Here is a 20,667-nt window from a genome sequence, read left to right as displayed (position 1 = left end):
AACTGTAATTAGAGGTGTTGCCTGACAGCAGCTGTTTATTCAGCCCTGAGTTGTGTCTGCAGGCCAGAGGAGACACTGCTGTCAGCTCATCACTCAACAACAGGAGAACAGTTTTATGAGCAACGTTCAGACTTTGGTCAGAACACCAACAGTTTATCCAGCTGAGGTCTATCAGGGAGCTACAGAGGTGGAGGGGAGAGATGGATTAGATAGGACAGACAGACAGACAGACAGACAGACAGACAGACAGACAGACAGACAGACAGACAGACAGACAGACAGACAGACAGACAGACAGACAGATAGACAGATAGATAGACAGACAGATAGACAGACAGATAGACAGACAGACAGACAGACAGACAGACAGACAGATAGACAGATAGATAGACAGACAGATAGACAGACAGATAGAATAGATAGATAGGATATATAGGACAGACAGACAGACAGACAGACAGACAGACAGACAGACAGACAGACAGACAGACAGACAGACAGACAGACAGATAGATAGATAGATAGATAGATAGATAGATAGATAGATAGATAGATAGATAGATAGATAGATAGATAGATAGATAGATAGATAGATAGATAGATAGATAGAACAGATAGATAGACAGACAGACAGACAGATAGACAGATAGACAGATAGATAGATAGATAGATAGATAGATAGATAGATAGATAGATAGATAGATAGATAAACAGATAGAACAGATAGATAGACAGACAGACAGACAGACAGATAGACAGATAGACAGATAGAACAGATAGACAGATAGAATAGATAGACAGACAGATAGACAGACAGACAGACAGACAGATAGACAGATAGACAGATAGAACAGATAGATAGGACAGACAGACTCTATTGATCCAGGGGGAAGTTCTGGTGTTACAGTAGCAGCATAGAAAGTTAAAGTGAGCACCACCATGAATACAAACACATAAGCAAAAAAAAATGTACTAAGTGTTTTAAGTTGCAAAGTAATAAAAAACTAAATAAAGGTGTAAAACAAGTTCTAAAAAAGAAATGTAAAATAACCAGGTGATCTTGCTAATAAAAGCAGGTGTCCTTGGGTATAAATGTATATTCACAGATGAACACTGTCAGACAGTCGTGCTGGATCCTCTGATGCTGCAGTGATCCAGTGTTTTCCTTTAAAAGCCAGTGACTGTCGCTCTGCAGTGAAAAGTCCTTGGAGTCAAAGTCACGTCTGTTTATTTTGAGAAGAAGAAGAAGAAAGTCCCGTCACGGCTCCAGTAACAGTAGTTACTCTAACACTGCCCCCCTGCTGGGTGTCACCAGTGATTCTTCATCATCCAGCTCTGAACTCTTCCTGCACCGAATCTGACAACAGGTTGTTGCATTCATGTGGCACTTTGGGGGTGTTTCCTTATGTAAATCAGCCCGTTCATGCATAAGGATGGATGTAAAACAAGAGGGATTATCACTGTGCAGGTGTGCAGGTGTGCAGATTAACTCCCAGTGTGTGTGTGTGTGTGTGTGTGTGTGTGTGTGTGTGTGTAATAATCAACACTCAACACAAATCAACAGTCCTGCAGGTTTTCATCTTTCCTCCATTTTTCATATATAAGAACAAACAGACATTTAAATATCAGCGTCACCTTAACCTTTGTGTCACAGATTAAACACCTGCAGCACTTCCCCCTCTGTGATCACACAAAGAGCCTTTTTACATTTTAGTTATTTCATTTCTTCATAATCTGTCTTGTAAATAATCTATTTTATATTTCTGTTTGTGTATTTTCTGTATTTGTCTCTGCACCAAACAGACCAGAGCAAATCGCTCCTGATAGATGGTCATAGTCGTTGGCCGGGACGAGCTCATTGGTTGAGCCAAACCTCGGTGGGCGGAGCCAAACACCAGCAGGAGACGCCAGCGAGGAAGTTCAAAGGTGACCCGGTTACTATGAGACAGACGCTAGTGACGAGGAACCTGTCCTGGTCTGGTCTGGACCAGTGGATCTACACACACATCGTGGTCAGAGCTCAGGTGATGGCTGCGTCCTGTTCAGGGTCTGGGACCAGGGTCTGGGACCAGGGTCTGGGACCAGGGTCTGGGTCCAGGGTCTGGGTCCAGGGTCTGGGTCCAGGGTCTGGGTCTGGACATGCTGGCTCACAGGAGCTGCTTAATGCAACGCAGCCATTGCTAATGTTGTTAAAATGTTAAAATGTTAAAATGTTCAAATGTTCAAATGTTCAAATGTAGGGCTTATTTTGAAGTTGTGCAGCTTTTAGCGATTGGCCACGCCCACTTTTAGCCCATTGGCATGAACACACACACACAGGAGTGACATCACAGCCATGTGAACTGTTGTCATGCACACATTAAGGTTCTGACTCTGCTGTCAGACACAAACTGAGCTCACGATCCATAATCCATTAACTCACAGCCATCGATCGCTCAGCAGGAGGCCCCCACAGAGCTGAACCCTGAGACCTCAGCACTGACAGGACAGACAGGACAAACAGGACAGACAGGACAGACAGGACAGACAGCACAGACAGGACAGACAGGACAGACAGGACAGACAGGACAGACAGCACAGACAGGACAGACAGCACAGACAGCACAGACAGGACAGACAGGACAGACAGCACAGACAGCACAGACAGCACAGACAGCACAGACAGGACAGACAGGACAGACAGGACAGACAGGACAGACAGCACAGACAGGAAGGACCTCAGAGACACTGTGGTTCTGGTCTGTTCTGCTCTGTTCTGTTCTGCTCTGTTCTGTTCTGGTCTGTTCTGTTCTGGTCTGTTCTGGTCTGGTCTGTTCTGGTCTGTTCTGTTCTGTTCTGCTCTGTTCTGTTCTGGTCTGTTCTGTTCTGGTCTGGTCTGTTCTGGTCTGTTCTGTTCTGTTCTGGTCTGTTCTGTTCTGGTCTGTTCTGTTCTGGTCTGGTCTGTTCTGGTCTGTTCTGTTCTGTTCTGTTCTGGTCTGGTCTGGTCTGGTCTGTTCTGTTCTGGTCTGGTCTGTTCTGGTCTGTTCTGGTCTGTTCTGTTCTCTTCTCTTCTCCTTCCATTCCCATCCATGCTGTTCAGAAACACCAGTCTGGTAGTCAGAGACACCAAACTCTGCTTGTGCAGTTTTAATGGCAGGAACTATTTATTCTCTTCCTTTGCCACAGGTCCTGGTTCAACACATCACATCAGAATCAGAATCAGAATCACTTTAATAATCCCCAAAGATTTCCTGTGTTTTCTTTTGTCAAACTATGCAAATGAACCTGAAATAATATCATCTATTTCCTGGATGAGACACATGACATAACTAATGTGACTGTGTTTGGGTGGAGCAGAGGATCTGAACACTTCCTCCACCAGCACACGGTGACGTCTTCTTTATCTTCTTTAAGGAAAGCCAATAATGACTGAAGTAGTGAGCAGAGAGCCGTCAGTGATCCATGAGCTCACAGAAAGCTCTGGGTTTGGCAGTTTGTCTCCGTCACATCCAAACTTCAGCCGAGAGGTTTGGAGATGAGGAGCAGTGATCTCCGACAGCGTTCAGCTAAAGTATAGATCAGAGGAACAGAGGGGGGGTCCAGGTTTCATCACTGAAACTCTTTAGCAGCTGTGATTCACAGTTTACAGTCTGTTTGACTTTTTTAAGCATTAAGATAAAAATAAAAGAGGATATGACGTGATGCTTTACTGTCACTGAACTGACACTGAGCTTCATCCTCTGCTCTCCTGCTAGCTAGCGAGCTAACTCTGCTACGTCTCCGTGCTAACGTCCCTAACGTTCTCTGAGCTGCTGTGTTGGATCACAGACTCCTGGTCCCCTGATGAAGGATCACAGACTCCTGGTCCTCTGGTGAAGGATCACAGACTCCTGGTCCTCTGGTGAAGGATCACAGACTCCTGGTCCTCTGAGGAAGGATCACAGACTCCTGGTCCTCTGATGAAGGATCAGACCCTCCACCTGCTGCTGGACCACATCCTGGTACCAAACACACTCACAGCAGCTTTAGCTTTAGCGCCGCTAAAGGCTAGCTGGACGCCATGATGCCACCTTTGGGTGCATCATCTTGGGAGTGTGCTCACAGGTTTGAACAGGTCTTTTTCCTCTTTTAGTTATGCTAAGCTAGGCTCCTGCCCCCATCTCTGCACAGGACACACACAGATTTAGACGCTATCCACCCCCTCATCCAAACTGTCAAACAGCAAACTGCACAAAATGTCCCTTTAAACTGAATCCTGTCTGCGTTTTTAACTCCAGCGCCAGCAAAAGTTATCCTGAATGATCAGCTCATCACATCCCAAAATGTCATCTGACAAAAACCTCACAGGGAGCATTTTGTTATCTTAACACACACACACACACACACACACACACACACACACACACACACACACACACCTGTTGTAATTACCGTCACATTAGAAAGAAACATGGCAGCTTCCTGAGCTCAGAGGGAGGAACAACAAACAGTGTGGAGTTAATGAGGTTTCCATGAGACGATCTCAGGAATCAGGATCAGCTGGCAGCAGCTTTCTGTTTTCATGTCAGACGTCGAGCCTCCAACTCGCTGCTCAGAGGAGCTTGTACAGTGAGTTGAAGGGACACATGGCTGATCTCCTCCGCCTGGGAAAACACTCGCACATAAAGAGTCCTCTGTGTGTGGAGGAGAAAATAACCCTCCTGATGGGATCCTGTGGTTCTGGACTTTAACCGAAACCATCTCGGCCCCATAACTCCCCAGAGCATGTTAGGGGGGAGTGTTCCCATGAACTCATCTACGGCAGCGTCCAATCAGAAGGTCATCACACACGTGTTCATCAGGACCCCACACAGGAAGTACTTCCTGTCAGCTCAGCACACACACACACACACACACACACACACACACACACACACACACACACACACACACACACACACACACACACACACACACACACTCACACACACACACTTAAAGCATCAAAAACAAACAGAGGTCAGAGTAACGTGCTGCTGCTGCTGCTTTAATACGTTAGTGGTGTTTTAGTGCTGCTGTTGGTCACAGTGGAGCTCAGTTCAACCACCTCCTTCAAAATAAGGCTTCATATCTTATAAACTGAGCGTTTGAGGAGTAACAGAGTGACTGAAGCTCTTAAATAAATGTAGTAAAGTGAAGTAAACACTCACACACAGAGAAAACTAGAAACCTCAGTAAACTATTTTTAGCAGTGTGAGAACAGAACACTGCTGAAAACAGCTGACTCTGGATCAGATTTATAGTTTTGCACTGAGAAGCTTCTTCAGCTCTCTTTTAGTTTCATGCAGCTGAAAATATTTGATAAAGAAAGAACGATCCGTTATCACCTGAGTGTGTCAGTCACACCTGGGCCTGCAGCTAAAAAGGCCCAAACATCTGGTTGCCGTGACAACAGCTGACGGATGGATTTGTCTGCTGGGTCACTGTGAACCAGTTCTGCGCTCCCTGCGTCCTCCTGGAGGTCTGTAGGAGCGACCTAACGTCGGCTTGTCATCATTGGGAGTAACGACCTCACCAAAGGGCGAAGGTTTGTGACGTTTCTCAGGAAGCTGGAGGTTAAACAACATTTGTGGAGACGTGACCTGAACCACTCGACTGAGTTCATCGCTCGCTGTGAGATTCATCACAGTTACTCTGCTCATCACTGCGGATCATTTCTAAAAGGTTGGGTGGCCGTGGACGGGCATTAGTTCATTTATAAAGCCCTTAACGGCGGCTCGCCATCATATATCACCTCCCCATTAAACGGCTGCTGTAACCATCGCTCCACCTGTCAGCGCCTGTCTGGTGAAAACTCTCCCACAAGTTTGGGAAAACCGCTTCTAGTTTTTCTGCTGCAGACTTTAAAAACTACAGGTCAGCTTAAAACCAGGATTACAAATGACTGGAGCATGACTATTGTGTTTGTATTCTGCTGAGAAAGAAAAGAAAACAACAGGTGCAGATACTAAATGACTAGAAATGAACGTGTGATGTGAAGTAGAGCTGCAGTGGATCACAAAGCTGCCACTGGTGCTTCCAATCCTCTGAACAAGAGATTTAACCAAGAACACTTGAAGGACGGGACATGGGCCTCTGGTCTTAACTGAAAGCAACATTAGAATCATCTTTAAATATGCTAATGAGTGTGAACGCTGGTGTTTCTCTGGTGTCCACCATCAGAGAGAAAGATCACATCAGCTAATTATCCTTCAGAGCGAAACACAGCAGCATCTGTCCGTCCGTCCGTCTGTAGCTCTTCACTTTATTGAGGAGGAGTGGAGGTAAAACTGTACTTCACACTACGACGCTGCACCTTTTACCTCCTAAACAATGTTTGGCCAAGTTCAGACGAACCATCACACCAGTTTTATTTTGTTCTGCCGTCAGCTGTCTGATTGAACATTAACTAGACGACTTTTTAGTCAGATCAGAGTTAATCTCAGAGCATCCTCCCTGGCTCAGAGCGTCTGGTGCAGAGGCAGAGTATCTGCAGATCTCCACCAATGAGGGAAAAGGTCAGCCGGAGCCCACAGAGGACCACTGCTGCTCATAAAGCTTCGTTAGCTGTGAGCTCACGGTCATAATTAAAGGAGACGGAGGTCAGAGCTGCTCTCACATGGGGGGAGACTTTAGTGAGTAAATCACACTGAAACTGTAAAAGTGGACAGTGAAAGTATTAAAGGGACACTTCACATTATTTGCTCCTTCTCCACAGTCGCCACACAACGTGCTGCTGTGGACGGAGCCCCACCTAGAGGACTCAACGACAGTTTGAGTGGACGATACATTCAGAATGCTGATTGGGAGGACCAGGTCGAAGGGTAACTTTGGTATTTTTACACCAGCAGCCACCAAACAGGGTTGCAATGGCTGCAACGTGATCCTTTGGGACAACTGCACCTGATCACAGTAGGTCCACTAAAAGAGCTTGTTTGATCCACTGACAGGCTCAGAGTGTTATTCTAAGTGTGTGACAACATCATGGAAAGGATCCCTACAGAGAGAGACCTGGAAGATCCTTTTGGTTTAACCACAAACAGCACACACACCAGACTACATTCACTAAAACAGGGATTCACCACAACACTACAACACACCACAGTCAAACTAAGCAGGAAGAAGGAAAAGGATCACTTCATCTTTTTCTACCTGGAACTGGCAGACACATTTCAGCTGAGCTCCGTCGTCCCTGCAGACGCCTCCGAATCGACAGGTGGAGTCGTCACAGACCCGCAGGTCGCTCTTCTTCTCCGACAGATCTACAACAGAGGGAGGAACAAACGACAGGCGGTGAGCAGGTAGATCAATAGGGTGAGTCAGACCTACAACACCTCCACAAGTAGCAGCAGTGAACTCTGACACCCCCCTCTGATCACACATTCACTCAGGATAAAAGCCCGACACTTTTATGAGTTTATGAGCAGTGAGCAGGGCTGCACGTCACAGCAGCAGATACCTGAGCTACAGGTGAGAGCAGGGGGGGGGCTGGGGGGAGCAGGGGGGAGCACAGAGCTGCTGGGTTAGAGGAACCATTCATGAGCCAAGTCACTGCTCACTGCTCTCCACAGCTACACTCATCACAGTTATAGCTAGTTTGTCCTTAGAGGTTGTTCTGCCATCAGAGCTCTGGGGGGGTCCAGACCCCTGAATCACCCCCACAGTGCAGATTCACTCATTCATCCACTGTAATGTGCTCACGTCGGATAAAAGCAGCGACACAATCAGCTGACAGAGACGGTGACGAGAAAACTAAAAGACATCACATGGTGGTGGACCCCCCCCAGCTGAGGGTCTGCAGCTACACTCTTAAACTCTGTTGATGAAGCTGTGTCGTCCTTCGTGCTGATGATTTAAGGTTGAACAGGAAGTAGATGTTTTAGTGGAGGAACACGTCCCTGCTCCTGGTGTGTGTGGTGAACAGGCTGAATGGTGTTCAGCTCAGTTTCCCTCTCAAGACGAGTCAGCTGCTGTTTGTAATCCTGCACAGCTGAAACTGTCCGATTCCAGATCAGCACACGAAATGTCACCATGCGACTTATCGACTCTGGAAGTCAATCTGGAAGCAGATCTGAGGACACACACACACACAGACACACACACACACACACACACACACACACACACACACACACAGACACAGACACAGACACACACACACAGACACACACACACACACAGACACACACACACACAGACACACACACACACACAGACACAGACACACACACACACAGACAGACACACAGACACACACACACAGACACACACACACACAGACACACACACACACACAGACACACACACACACACAGACACACACACACACAGACAGACACACACACACAGACACACACACACAGACACACACACACACAGACACACACACACACACAGACACACACACACACACAGACACACACACACACAGACAGACACACACACACACACACACACACACAGACACACACACACACACACTGCTCTTGTACAGGAAGTCATGTTCTGTCTGATAATAACAGGCCTCCACAGCACAGAAATGTGCAGCCGACTTAAATTATCTACATGTTCTTTGAGATAAAAGCCACAGCCTCCTCCCTGTGTGTGTGTGTGTGTGTGTGTGTGTGTGTGTGTGTGTGTGTGTGTGTGTGTGTGTGTGTGTGTGTGTGTGTGTCACACCACAGCTGAGTGGGCTCTGAAGACTCGTGTTATTTCCCTGTAATTACTGCTTGCAGACCTCCCTGACTAAAAATGGCCGCCACCGGCCGCAGCGACAACCAGCCGCAGAAGTTGGCTGGCGAAGGAGAAGCGAGGAGACAGGAAACTCCGGCTCAGACGCCGTGAAACCAGGACGGGGAGACGGCGAGGAGCAAACGAGGAAAACTAACCAACAGATTGAAGGAGAAGGCAAACAGAAGAGCAGAAGCCACAGCTGGAGGAGCAGCGGCAGCACAAAGGAACACTCTCCATGTGTTGCACTGAAAATGTCACTTTACTTTGAGAGTTTTAAATTATTGATGCACTAAAAAGGTCTGAAATGAAAATCCCCAAAACGGGAGGTTATTCCAATTTGGGAGAGAAACTAAATTGGTTTTTCACTCAAGGCTGAGTTCCTCTCTCTGTTCTGCTCTGTTCTGTTCCAGCGGTGGATTTTATTCTTAGAAAGCGTTTAACTCTTCCATCTCGCTGCTGTTCGTCGTGTTTGGAAGCTTTTGGACCTTTTTAATGGTCAGATAGATGGTCAGAAGATATCAGGTGTTGATCAGACATCTAACTTTAACTCTTCCCCCCACACTAACCCCGTCACAAGGCAGCGAACGTTTCACTTCAGCAGCAAAAGAGATCATCATAACCAACCAAGACCAAATAAAACTTTGTGGTCGCCATCTTTAAAAACAACAGCGATCTGAAGACGACAGGTCGGCCGCTGTTGGTGCTAAGGTTGCTGGGAGTAGAGAGTACATCCTCTCTAGTGTCCAGCAGGGGGCGACTCCACCGGCTCCAAACAGAAGTCTGATTGGATGGAAGTCAATGAGGAAGTGAGGAGACTTCTCTCCTGATTTATCAGCTCAGTGAACAGTTTCTGCTCTCAGTCTCTAGTTTACAGTCTTCTTCAGTTCATTTAGTAAATGATGGTCCATTTAGAGGAAGATACACCAGGAAGAGGGCTTTAGGGCGGGGCTACCTGCTCACTGACCAATCAGAGGAGGGTCCTGTCTGAACCCGACCAATCAGAGGAGGGTCCTGACTGAACCCGACCAATCAGATGCAGAGGTCAAACCTAACATCACTCCTGCTTCTATAACCAAGATGGCGGCGCCCAAATTACAGGATTCAAAGCCCACAAACTGATTGCCATCAATCAATCAATCTATCAATCAATCAATCAGAATTTATATAGCACCAATATGCCAAGACAGAACCCAACGATTCAGGAACTCAACATTAAGGATTCTAGACTGGTGTCACGACTCTTATTTAACAAACTGGTCACTTCTGTCCCGTCACCGTAGCTTCAGCTGCAGATGCATTAACACCTTCTCAGGTGCTTTTACACTTTGCTGTTTAGACATAAGCTGAATGGGGTCAAATCTTCGCATGAGCACTTTTCCTCCATCTCGGCTGAAGCGATGAGCTCCGCCCGGCGCGGCAGGCGGCGGGCCCTTCATGGCTAATTAGGTCCGACCGGCAGCCACATCCATCAGCGGCCCGGAGGCCCACAGACGCTGCTGATCAATCCTGCCGGAGTGTCTTCTGCTTCCTGTTTGCAGGTTTCAGAAAGCTAAACCTTTAATGCCCAAACAATTTGGGATTATGCTGATCGACGAGCAGAAGTCTTTAAACCTCCGGCAGGCGACAAACACGAATGCAAATGAGAGCGTCTGCTGTGTTCTGACCAGAGTGTGTGTGTGTGTGTGTGTGTGTGTGTGTGTGTGTGTGTGTGTGTGTGTGTGTGTGTGTGTGTGTGTGTGTGTGTGTGTGTGTGTGTGTGTGTGTGTGTGTGTGTGCTATCTGAGCAGCGAGTCGCCGCCTCACAGATAAATTTCATGGTGTGTGTTTGTAGTCGACCCCGGCCGTGTTGTGTTCAGGTTCCTCGCCCTCATACATTTTACAACACAAACAGGGATTTCAGATGCACATAATTCCCTCTTTTGGATCGGAGCAGAACTAAAGAAGCTGACGGAGCGTAGCAGCAGCGGTCGCCGCCCGGAGGCACATCCACCTCGCAAATCCCCCGAGCCGCGCCCGGTCGTCACGGCCACCCAGCCGGGCTCGTTATCTAACCCCCCCACCCACGGCTCCTCCTCTGCAGCCCTGACTCCAGGAGAGACGGACGTCAATACTTCATCTTCTGCCTGCTGCTCCGAGGCCCTGGAGTCTCAGCACACACGCAGTTCACGCTTCTCAACGCGTTGGTCTGCTGCTTCTACTCAGGGGGGCCTTCCACAAGATCAATAAGTGATCACAAGTGATCGGCAATAACGATGTCTGCTGGAGTTGACAGATTAGACCTCCAGATGTATTCTGGTGGTGGAGAAACATGATTCAACCACAGGTTATGTCAAGAGTCCAAAGAGTCTCTGCACACGTTTTAAATATAACAGATACTATTATAACATACAGAATAAACACTAGTCCTGCATTCAGAATGTTACTACAGTAAAAGTACGAGAGTCTGACGACGAAAAGGAGTTTAAAGCTTTAAAGATCCAAAGTGACAAAGTGTCCAACCAACAGTCCAAACATCAACATTAAGAAACATTCAGAGGAAAAACCAAGCAGAGGAATGTTTTCACAGGAAGAATGACTCATTGATTGAGCTGCACTTTGTACACGTTCATGTTTTGTGTGCAAAAATCTGAATGTTGTAAAGAAACTAAAGCTGCTGGACGAAGACGGAGCAGTAAAAGTAGAGTATTTACTCTGAGAAGAGGAGGAGGAGAAAACAGAAATACTCCAGTAAAGTACAAGTACTTCAGTAAATGTACTGAGATGCATTCCACCACTGGAGACACACACACACCTACACACACCTACACACCCACACACACACCTACACACACACACACCTACACACACACACACCTACACACACACACCTACACACCCACACACACCTACACACCCACACACCTACACACACACACACCCACACACACACACACACACACACACACACACACACACACACACACACCTACACACACACACACACACACACACACACACACACACCTACACACCTACACACACACACACCTACACACACACACACACACACACACACACCCCCACACACACACACACACACAGGCTCATCTCCAGTGAGGTTTTCATTTCATAGAGAAGTGAAACCTTCTCCCGGTCGGCTGTGTCGTATTGATTTGCTCCTCTAAAAGCAGAGACTTCATCCTCAGCAGAGACGTGAAACAGGAGAAGGCCTGACATTCATGTCAAATACCGCCATCAGTGATGCATGATGGGGCTCCAGTCCCCACCACGCCACAAGACGCGAATGCTCCACGTCTCCGTGTGAATCCAAAAATCTCTCTGTGGTTTTTTTGAGGACACTCAAACACTATCGTTCACTCGTACTTCCCTGAAGCTTCAAAGCTCCACACACAGTTTGCTCAGCATCTTGTTTCCTGCTCCTCTTTAGTTGTGACAAACACTTTCCTCTCAAGGACGCCGCGTCGCACTGCTTCTGTTTTTAAAAGGAGGAGACGTTGAAACAGAAGCTCCTCACAGCCAATAAAAGAACATCTGCCTCTGGTCTTAATGTAACTGCTGCTCATTAGTCCACCTGCTCATCACTCCCAGCCTGCAGGTGAAGAAAGGGAACGCACCCCGACACACGTGCATCCTAATCCTAATGATAATAGTGATGAGGACAATCGTACTTCTACTCTCATACTTTATGCACTTTGCTGATGATACTTCTAAACTTTTGCTTGAAGAAGGTTTCGCTCCCCCCGGGGCCTCGTTTAGGAGACTGTTCTCAGATTTATACGTGAACTCATTGTGCTGACGTTTCATCCAGAGGAGACACCGAGCACAAAGCCTTCAGTCAGGAGCAGCCGTGGTCGCTTCTGTTTTCATGTCAGAACATCTCACATCTGGCAACTGATCCCTCCCACCTTTACCTGACCGTTCCTCTCACCACATTGGTGCAGTGAGCAGCAGGAGAATCTGGGCTTCGCTTTGAGAGAGAGATCATTTCCACATCAAATTAAAGTTTTATAAATAACTTAAGATCCACATTGAGGTGAAGCAGCTGGTGTTTGCTGCTCAGGGTTTCCTCTTCACCCTTACAGTCACACTCCAACTCATGAATAAGAAATGCAGGTGTAGCTGGACGCTCTCTAAAGCAGCAGAGATATCAGGGCTGGTTAACAACTATTGCCTGCAGTAACTGTATCATTAAGGATCACACCTGTTATTTTCTCTGTGTGTGCTTGTGGAAAGAGTTAAGAAGTGGAAACCTTATCATCATGTAAAACATCTTGAAGAAACTCTTCAGCTTCTCCGACTGAGACGGAAAACTTACTTAAAAATGTTTCTGCAACATGTTTGTGTTAAAGAATCAGTCTGGATTAAAGACTCCAGTCAGTCTGAGGTGTTTTATCCCCGATGAGAAGCACAGCAGCAGGAACACGACACACTGAGTTCCCGAAGCTCCTCTCAGGATGAGGAATACAAAGAGAGGAAGTGAAGATGTTGGATGAAACGTGATGATGTTTGTGAGGTGTGTTCAGACTAATGAAGACTAAACGCTGAGAGCTGCTCGGCTCCTGCTGTCCATTTGTTCCTGGATCTATTTTAAACCTCCTGACCGCAGCAGCTGGATGAGTTCCTGTGTGAAGAGCTTTTCTCTGTTCTCCTCTGCTGTTTGAATAAAACATGAAGCCCTGACCTCCTCCTCCTCCTCCTCCTCCTCAGACAACACAGGGATGCTGACGTCCTTTAGCGTGAATATTTAGCATTTCTATATTCGGTTTCGGTTTCACAATATCATCCTCAGAGGATCATCAGATGAAATGAATCTTCAGGGATCTAAACAGGAAAAACAGAAGCAGCAGATTAAATGTTCTTGTCCCGTTTATTCTATTCTTTCTATCTATTTACAGTTTTACACCACGTTGCGTCATTATTCATGTCCAGACAAAACACCTGGATCATACTCAGTAGGCTCTCAACACCTGCTGGGTAGACGCTCATGAAATGTATGTATGTAATCATACTCAGGATCGTCAGGTCAAAGGGACGTAGCGGCAAACCGAACATTGACGTAAAACGAGGATTTAAAATATGAAAAAAGTTATCTAGATGGTCTGGATAACCCCCGATTGGCTAAACTCTCACCGGATTTTGGGTTTGAGCTAAACCAACACGTCCAGCCGTCTGTAGAGCAGCTAGGACCACGTGCATCGCACACACAGAGGAGATATGATGTTAACTGATGGTAAAAGGGTTATTTGTTATGTTGCATCACACGTTTGAAAGTTACGAAACTGCCTTGAAGGTGTAGAAATGCAGAGGAGCTGAGAAATAAAAGTACGTGTGAAATGTCACTTCCTTTTTGTTGAAATGGATTTTACAAAAATGGTTTAAAAAAAAAAGAAAAAGGTTGTTGTCAGGAGCCAGTGTGGAGGTGAAGCCCCCTCCCCCAGTGTCTCAAATAACCACCTCTGTTAAAGTCACAATCACATAAACACAAAGGTAGCATTAGCTGTAGCGTTAGCTGTAGCGTTAGCTCACTAGACGGCGGTCTGTCGCTGAGCAGCAGCTCGCTCTCGTTCTTCGGCTCAGACGTCCATCAGTCAGGAGATCTGCAGCGCTGCAGTGTGTGAATGTGTGAAGATGGTGGAGAAGACTCCCCCCAATCCGTCGCTGTCGTTTAAAGTTTGGCTGCATTTCTCTGCCGTTCTTGTGCGACCGGCTCGTTGGCTGCAGCCTTGAGTCCAGGATGATTTATCCACAGACTCTGGATTCCTTTCTTGTTTTTCTCACACTATTTCATTCATTGGACTGCTTCTTCGACCAACACACCAGGAAGTGCTTCTAAAATACGTCGCAGACCTGCTTTTACAGTTAACATCTGCATATTACTTCACATCGCATCATCAAATGCTTCCTAATGCTGCTCAGTAAACGAGTGTGACGAACACAAACACTGATTTGAACCTTCAGCCGTGACAGTGACACTGAGCAGATGCTGCAGGAGGACCTGCTGTCTAATTACAGCCCTTCCTCCTCCTCCTCCTCCTCCTCCTCCTCCTCCTCTGGAACTGGGACTAATTTGTCCAGTTTTGTGAATATTTTTCCTCGAAGGCACAGCGAGCCTCTGACTGCGAGTCGCTCGGAGACTCTCAGCTCGTTTGGCTTCATCAGCTGTTGCAGCCGACTAATCTTCACCTGGGAAGCAGAGAGTGCAGCGTGAAGATAACAGCTTTGATGTTTTATTCATGCTGAACAGATGAGAAGGACAGAGAGACTCCTTCCAGGTTCATTCTGCAGTCTGACGCAGAGGCTGAGCAGGAAGTAATTGACCTCCAGGGAAGTCTCTCTAAAGCGAGTCGGGTCACTTGGGCCTCGGGTTTGTTCCTAACAAGACAATTAAGCCTCAGATCCACTGCAGTCCAACTTACAGTGGTGATGTACATATCATTATGTAGCTTTCTAATCAAGGACAAGCCCTGGAAAATAATAACAGTCCCCAAAATGTCACATAAAAGGTCCATCAGGGTTCGTTTAAATGAACAGTGAGCTACCCCACACAGTATGTTTCAGGATCAGCCGTCAGTGCTGTCTGATTCATGCATGTACTCTTTAATAGTATCTGCCAGCTTCCTGGTGTCACTGGAGGCAGAGTCTCCAGTAAAATCAGTGAAATCAGTGAATTAGTTCATGAAACAATGCTGCCGTCTTCCTGCTGAGCCTACATGAGTGAGATATATCAGTCCGTCGGCTGGAGCCGGAGTGACTGAACCCACTGAGTCTTTATCTACGCCGGTCAGCAGTAAGTCCACTGTGAAGCACCTGAACAACATGGACACAGGTACATCTCTCAGTCCACTTGTGTGACAGCAGCCCAGAAACTCTTCACACTTCCTGCTGCTGTGATCAAACGCTTCTGTTCTAATAACGCCGTTGTCCAAATGAGCAGAAATGGGAGGTTAGCGGCAGCAGCAGCTCTGCTGTGTGTTCGGCCATATTGACATTTCAAATGAATGATGAGCGAGAAACTTGTAGACCTGGTGTCACACAGCCCCCCCCCAAAGCTCCGTTTACCCCGAACACACCGACACACCAAGCCGGCGGCTTAAGATTTACACTCTGGGGGAGTTTTGGGAAGGTTATGTTTTGCCATGGGGGGGGGCGTCGCCGGTAGGTCAAACACCAGAGGAGAGCGCAGAGAGCTTCTTTTATTTAAACAGAATCATCCACAGCCACAGTTTCTGGGGGGTTTAAGAGGCCGATGCTGCAGCTGTTCCAGGCAGGAACTGAGTGCTGTTTCCAAAACGCTCCGTTTTTCATGTCCGCACAGAAAAGGCATTTTGGAAAATGTGCTCTTTGGAAGGCACTTTACAAAAACACCGACTGAATGAGGACGAGAGGCCAAAGCACAGAGGAGAATATCTGCTTTGTAGTGTTACACGTGTGGACGACACCTCGTGGCTCAGAGATTACAGCAGCTTAAGGTGGACGGACTCTAAATCTTAATTTGTCTCATCCTTGGAGGGTTCGGGGCCTCCGGTTCCTCCGACGCTGCTCTGAAACCTGCAGCAGTGTGAAACAGCCGCCGAGGTGTGACAGACTTCAGGCTGAGGCGCTAAACGAGAGCGGCAGAGCGAGTCATGACTCAGCTCAGAGCACGAGGTGCTGCTGCCGCCCGTTTCTGCTCAAGTCATCGTCCTGTAGGACGCCATCGTGATTATTAGTACAGAGATACTAAATGTTTCTTCAATCACAGAAATGCCTCTATGGTTCACAGCAGAGGCACTGAGGGAATTAATGAATTATGTGACTAATCAAATAATCAAAGTCACTCTAGTTTTACTTCAGATATTCCCCAAAAGTTGTATTTCCCAGCCGTGCATTTAGAAAGAGCGCTGATTTAAACTAGAAATCTGGATGTGTTTTAGTTGCGGGCAGCGCTCTGCCATTATACAGTACATGCTCACATTATGTGCAGTAAAAGCAGCAGGGCGGTGAACATTTCTCAGCCAATTTGATTTCACCCCCCAGAGCGCTGAACAGCAGGGCCTGGCAGGCAGGGAGCCAGCGGGGATCAGGTTTAAATTTGGCATAAAAAGCTGATTTTAAAGTTCACTCTGTGGCCGTGTACGAACCCTCCGAGTATATTATGTGTGTACAAAGGTGGCAAACCCCCCCAGAGGTGCTGATTAACACACTGTGTCTGCGTCCAGGACATAGACAGGTCCAGGGCGTGTTTAGCTTAGCTTAGCACACACAGTAGAAGTAGGGGGAAACTGTTAGCCGAGCTCCAGTGAACCAAAACTGATCGTCCGTCTTATTTTTTTATGTTGTATCTTATTTTGTGAACAGAGATAAAAATGTAAATCAGGACATTGTGGTTTTAGCAGCCAGCGTTGGAGTTAACTAACTAGCTAACTAACTAACTAACTAGCATGCTAAACTGAGACGGTGATAAACATCATGTTAGCACATTTATGGTGCATTCACATGGTGCTGGAATAATGGGAAAAATAGACTCCAACTGGGAAAATTCCCCTCAAGTCGGAATAACAACTTGCCGACTCCGACGTCATTTAATTCCTGTATTACATATTTTATCTATAATATATTAGGTTGGAACGATCCAGATTAGCATTAACTCTGTTGACAAGTCAGGTAAAACAACATTTGGAATATTAAACAGTGGAAATAGCGATCAACATGTTGCATGAGTAATTACTGTGTTAAAACTATGTTGGGGGGCCGCGCTGGTGGGGGATCATTAGATTATGGTATGGATGAGAGGATGAAATACAAAATCCTGATTAATGCAACAGCAGCTATTTCACCTGTTGTCACAGTGATGGTGCAGTAAACTGTAAACATGCAGCAGGCCTCACTCAAACCATCAAAATAAGAGACGGTGTGAAGTGTGTGTGTGTGTGTGTGTGTGTGTGTGTGTGTGTGTGCGTGTGTGTGTGTGTGTGTGGGCAGACAGAGACAGTGGGAGAATCATGACTTGACATTTGACACCTATTATCTAAACTGTAAGCAGAGGCCTCCATGAAATGGCTTTCAAGCAGACCGTCATTTAAGACTCATTAAAGAGAGCAACAGGGTGTGTGTGTGTGTGTGTGTGTGCGTGTGTGCGTGTGTGTGTGTGTGTGTGTGTGTGTGTGTGCGTGTGCGTGTGTGTGTGCGTGTGCGTGTGTGTGTGTGTGTAACACCCACTAACAACAACAGAAAGAGTGACATCAGTGCAGCAGCTCTCAGCAGGTTCAGGTCGGTTCCTCAGATGGGGGGGGGGTGCGCTGGTTTTTAAACTGCGCAGATAAAAAGATCTATCAGCCACGTGGCGTCCTTCAGGCCCTCGGCTGCACCTCTCTGTCCCTCCTGCTCCCTGTACTGCTCCAGCTCCTCTGATGCCGCCCCCCCCCCCCAGAACAGAAACACGAGGCAGTGAAGAAGAACCATCTTCTCTCCATCTCCTGCCTTCAGCCTTCTGGCCGCACTGAGGACAGGAAGCTGAAGAATCTCCAGATACTCTCATGGTGTCAGAGGGAAACAGATAAACAACAGGACGGAGGAGGAGAGAGAGGACCTGAGGCTTCAGCTGGATCTTTGTGGGGGGGGGGGGGGACACACATGGGGAGGACGCTGTGTCGTCTGTTGAGGCGTAATATTAGTATGAGTTAAACATGAGGACGTGGATTAGATCCCAGCTGTGGGAGGGATGATGTCTCATGGCTTTCTTTAACACAATAAAAGAACAAGGCCCTGGATCTTCTCTGCCTGTGTGCTAAGCTAGGCTAACCACAGCCCGGATCAGCTGATCGGGAGGGGAATCCTTAAAATCAATACATAGTTTACATCCCTGAAGCGTCTCAGTTTCTCCTCCACCGTCAGATGTTTCCAGCATGTGCAGCTGCATCGAAGCTGTAAAACCTGCTTCATCATCATCATCATCATCATCATCACCTGCTGCTGGCTTTGAATCAGCCTCTTCATCTCCACACAACACAACCCACTGTGCAGTTTATATTACAGCCCCTTCACACGTGTCATTTGTCTCAATGTGATGTCATGAATTAACTCCGTGTCGGCGTGTTTAAAGGGACGAGACGCCGTCGGATCAGACGTCCACACCCCCTCCACGCTGCGATTGGTCCGCTGTAACACAGAGACCGTCTGAAAATGTCCCATATTCAGCCGCACCCCCCCTCCATGACAGCCGGCCTCGTCGTGGTCGACAACATGTCATAAAAAGCCCCCCCACAGTGCAGCAGAGCACGTTGGACACACTGAAACACACTCACGCAGCAGCCATCGCTACAGACCGAGCACGAACACACCGAGCGGCTGCTGCTGAACAAATGGCCACAATAAACGATATAAACTGGGTTTGATAGAGTCAAAATCTCAGAGATCAAACTTGTATTTCCACCCTGTTGGTGTAAAGCTCCGATGGCCCCCGGCAGGCTGTGCAGCTCTGCTCTGTCTGTGTGACTCTCCTGCCATAAATCTGTTTTATTTTGTGGTGAAGTGCTGCTTTTACTGTGGAAAGCTCTTCGGAGAGTCTGCACACGGAGCCAAACGGACCCTGAGAGGGGCTTTTGTCCTCCAGACGTTTCTCACAGACTGTTTACGGCCTCTCTGCATGCCGGGACTGTTCATGAGCCTCGTGGACGCCTCTGCCAGCACGCCACGGGCACGCAACCGCCCCCCAAATCTGCCACGGCCGGAGACAAGAGGATCATTCAGCCCCACGGCACGGACAATACGTTTAGAGAGCGTGATTATGAAAGTGATGCGATCGGTGGAAGGCTGGCGTCATGAACTCAAAGAGCTGATGGCTGTGGGTCTCTGGCTCTCTGGTCCCTTTGACCTCATCCTCTCCTAACCCCCCCGGCAGGCACATGAATCTCCCCACCGGTGTGTTAACGCCGCCGACAGGACACCAAATATTTCTCACCCTGGGATCGATGGTGAAGCGGCGGCACACGACCCGATGTGAGCGCCGGTCGATTAGAGTTTACAGCTTTACCCTGACGTGCGACATCGCTCTGTCTGCTCTGGAAGACAAAGGGGGGGTTCAGCTCTCAGGTGCTCACAGGGACACTCCCTCTCTGCAGGAGGAGGGAAACGACGAGGTTAGCGTAGCTTAGCATAAAGACTGGACGGCTTGGGCTCTGCTCCAAAGTAAAAATGTCCCCATAGCAACACCTCTGCAGATCAATACTGATCTGATCTGCTTTTACACTTCCATGTGTACAAATGAGCAGTTTGAGGTTCTTCTGTGGTTATTTATATATTACAGAGATACTAAAGCAGGTTTTCATGCACCTGAGCGAAGACGAACCAAAACCTCAAGTCAGTAATGAAGACGAGACGCAGCTCAAACAATCAGCTCATCATCCACCATCCAGTGTTTGAGGTTTCCATAGAGACCTGCTGCTAGCACTCCTAAAAATAAAACCTTTACAAACACAGGTTTTCTCAATAGAAGGCAGTGTTTTGGGTTCACCTGGAGCCTGACGGGTGCACTCGCTATTTTCTCATATAAAAAAAAGTGAAATATCGAAGGAACAGTTCTTCTGTGTCCGAACCAAACGATCCAGTTGTGATATTTCACTCAAAACCTCAAACACTCAGCTCATGTGACGCTGGAGGAAAGTCACGGGATGACCACAGTCAGTCGGGTTCATCCTCTGGGGAACCACGAACACTTCACTCAGCGGTGGAGCTTCTGAAACACGACGGTTTGCTGCTCGTCTTTGTCTCGTGAGTGTAAATAAACTGAATCTCCTCATTTTACGAGCCGAGTGATGAATCCTTCAGTGCAGAACGTCATCAGGTTCAGCGAGGATGAAAACAGCTCTGAGTTTTAAGACTTCGGCCATGAAAACACTTCCTTTGTTCTCAGCCAAGCTTTCAACCTTCATGAAACAGCACCGTCTCAGTGGTGCGGGT

General features: G+C 47.4%; 1 protein-coding gene across 1 annotated transcript in view; it reads right to left on the bottom strand.

Annotated features, from left to right (window-relative positions):
• The window catches only part of tmeff1a (transmembrane protein with EGF-like and two follistatin-like domains 1a), a 65,594-nt gene that overhangs the window by 29,215 nt on the left and 15,712 nt on the right, over positions 1-20,667 (bottom strand). Inside the window, exon 2 of the mRNA XM_070844626.1 lies at positions 7,150-7,259. Within this exon, the coding sequence (XP_070700727.1) occupies positions 7,150-7,259 (110 nt within the window). The remainder of the gene's footprint in view (positions 1-7,149; positions 7,260-20,667) is intronic.

Source organism: Pempheris klunzingeri, chromosome 15 (genome assembly GCF_042242105.1).
Source record: "Pempheris klunzingeri isolate RE-2024b chromosome 15, fPemKlu1.hap1, whole genome shotgun sequence".
NCBI lineage: Eukaryota > Metazoa > Chordata > Actinopteri > Acropomatiformes > Pempheridae > Pempheris > Pempheris klunzingeri.
This window is presented reverse-complemented; position numbering and strand designations above follow the sequence as displayed.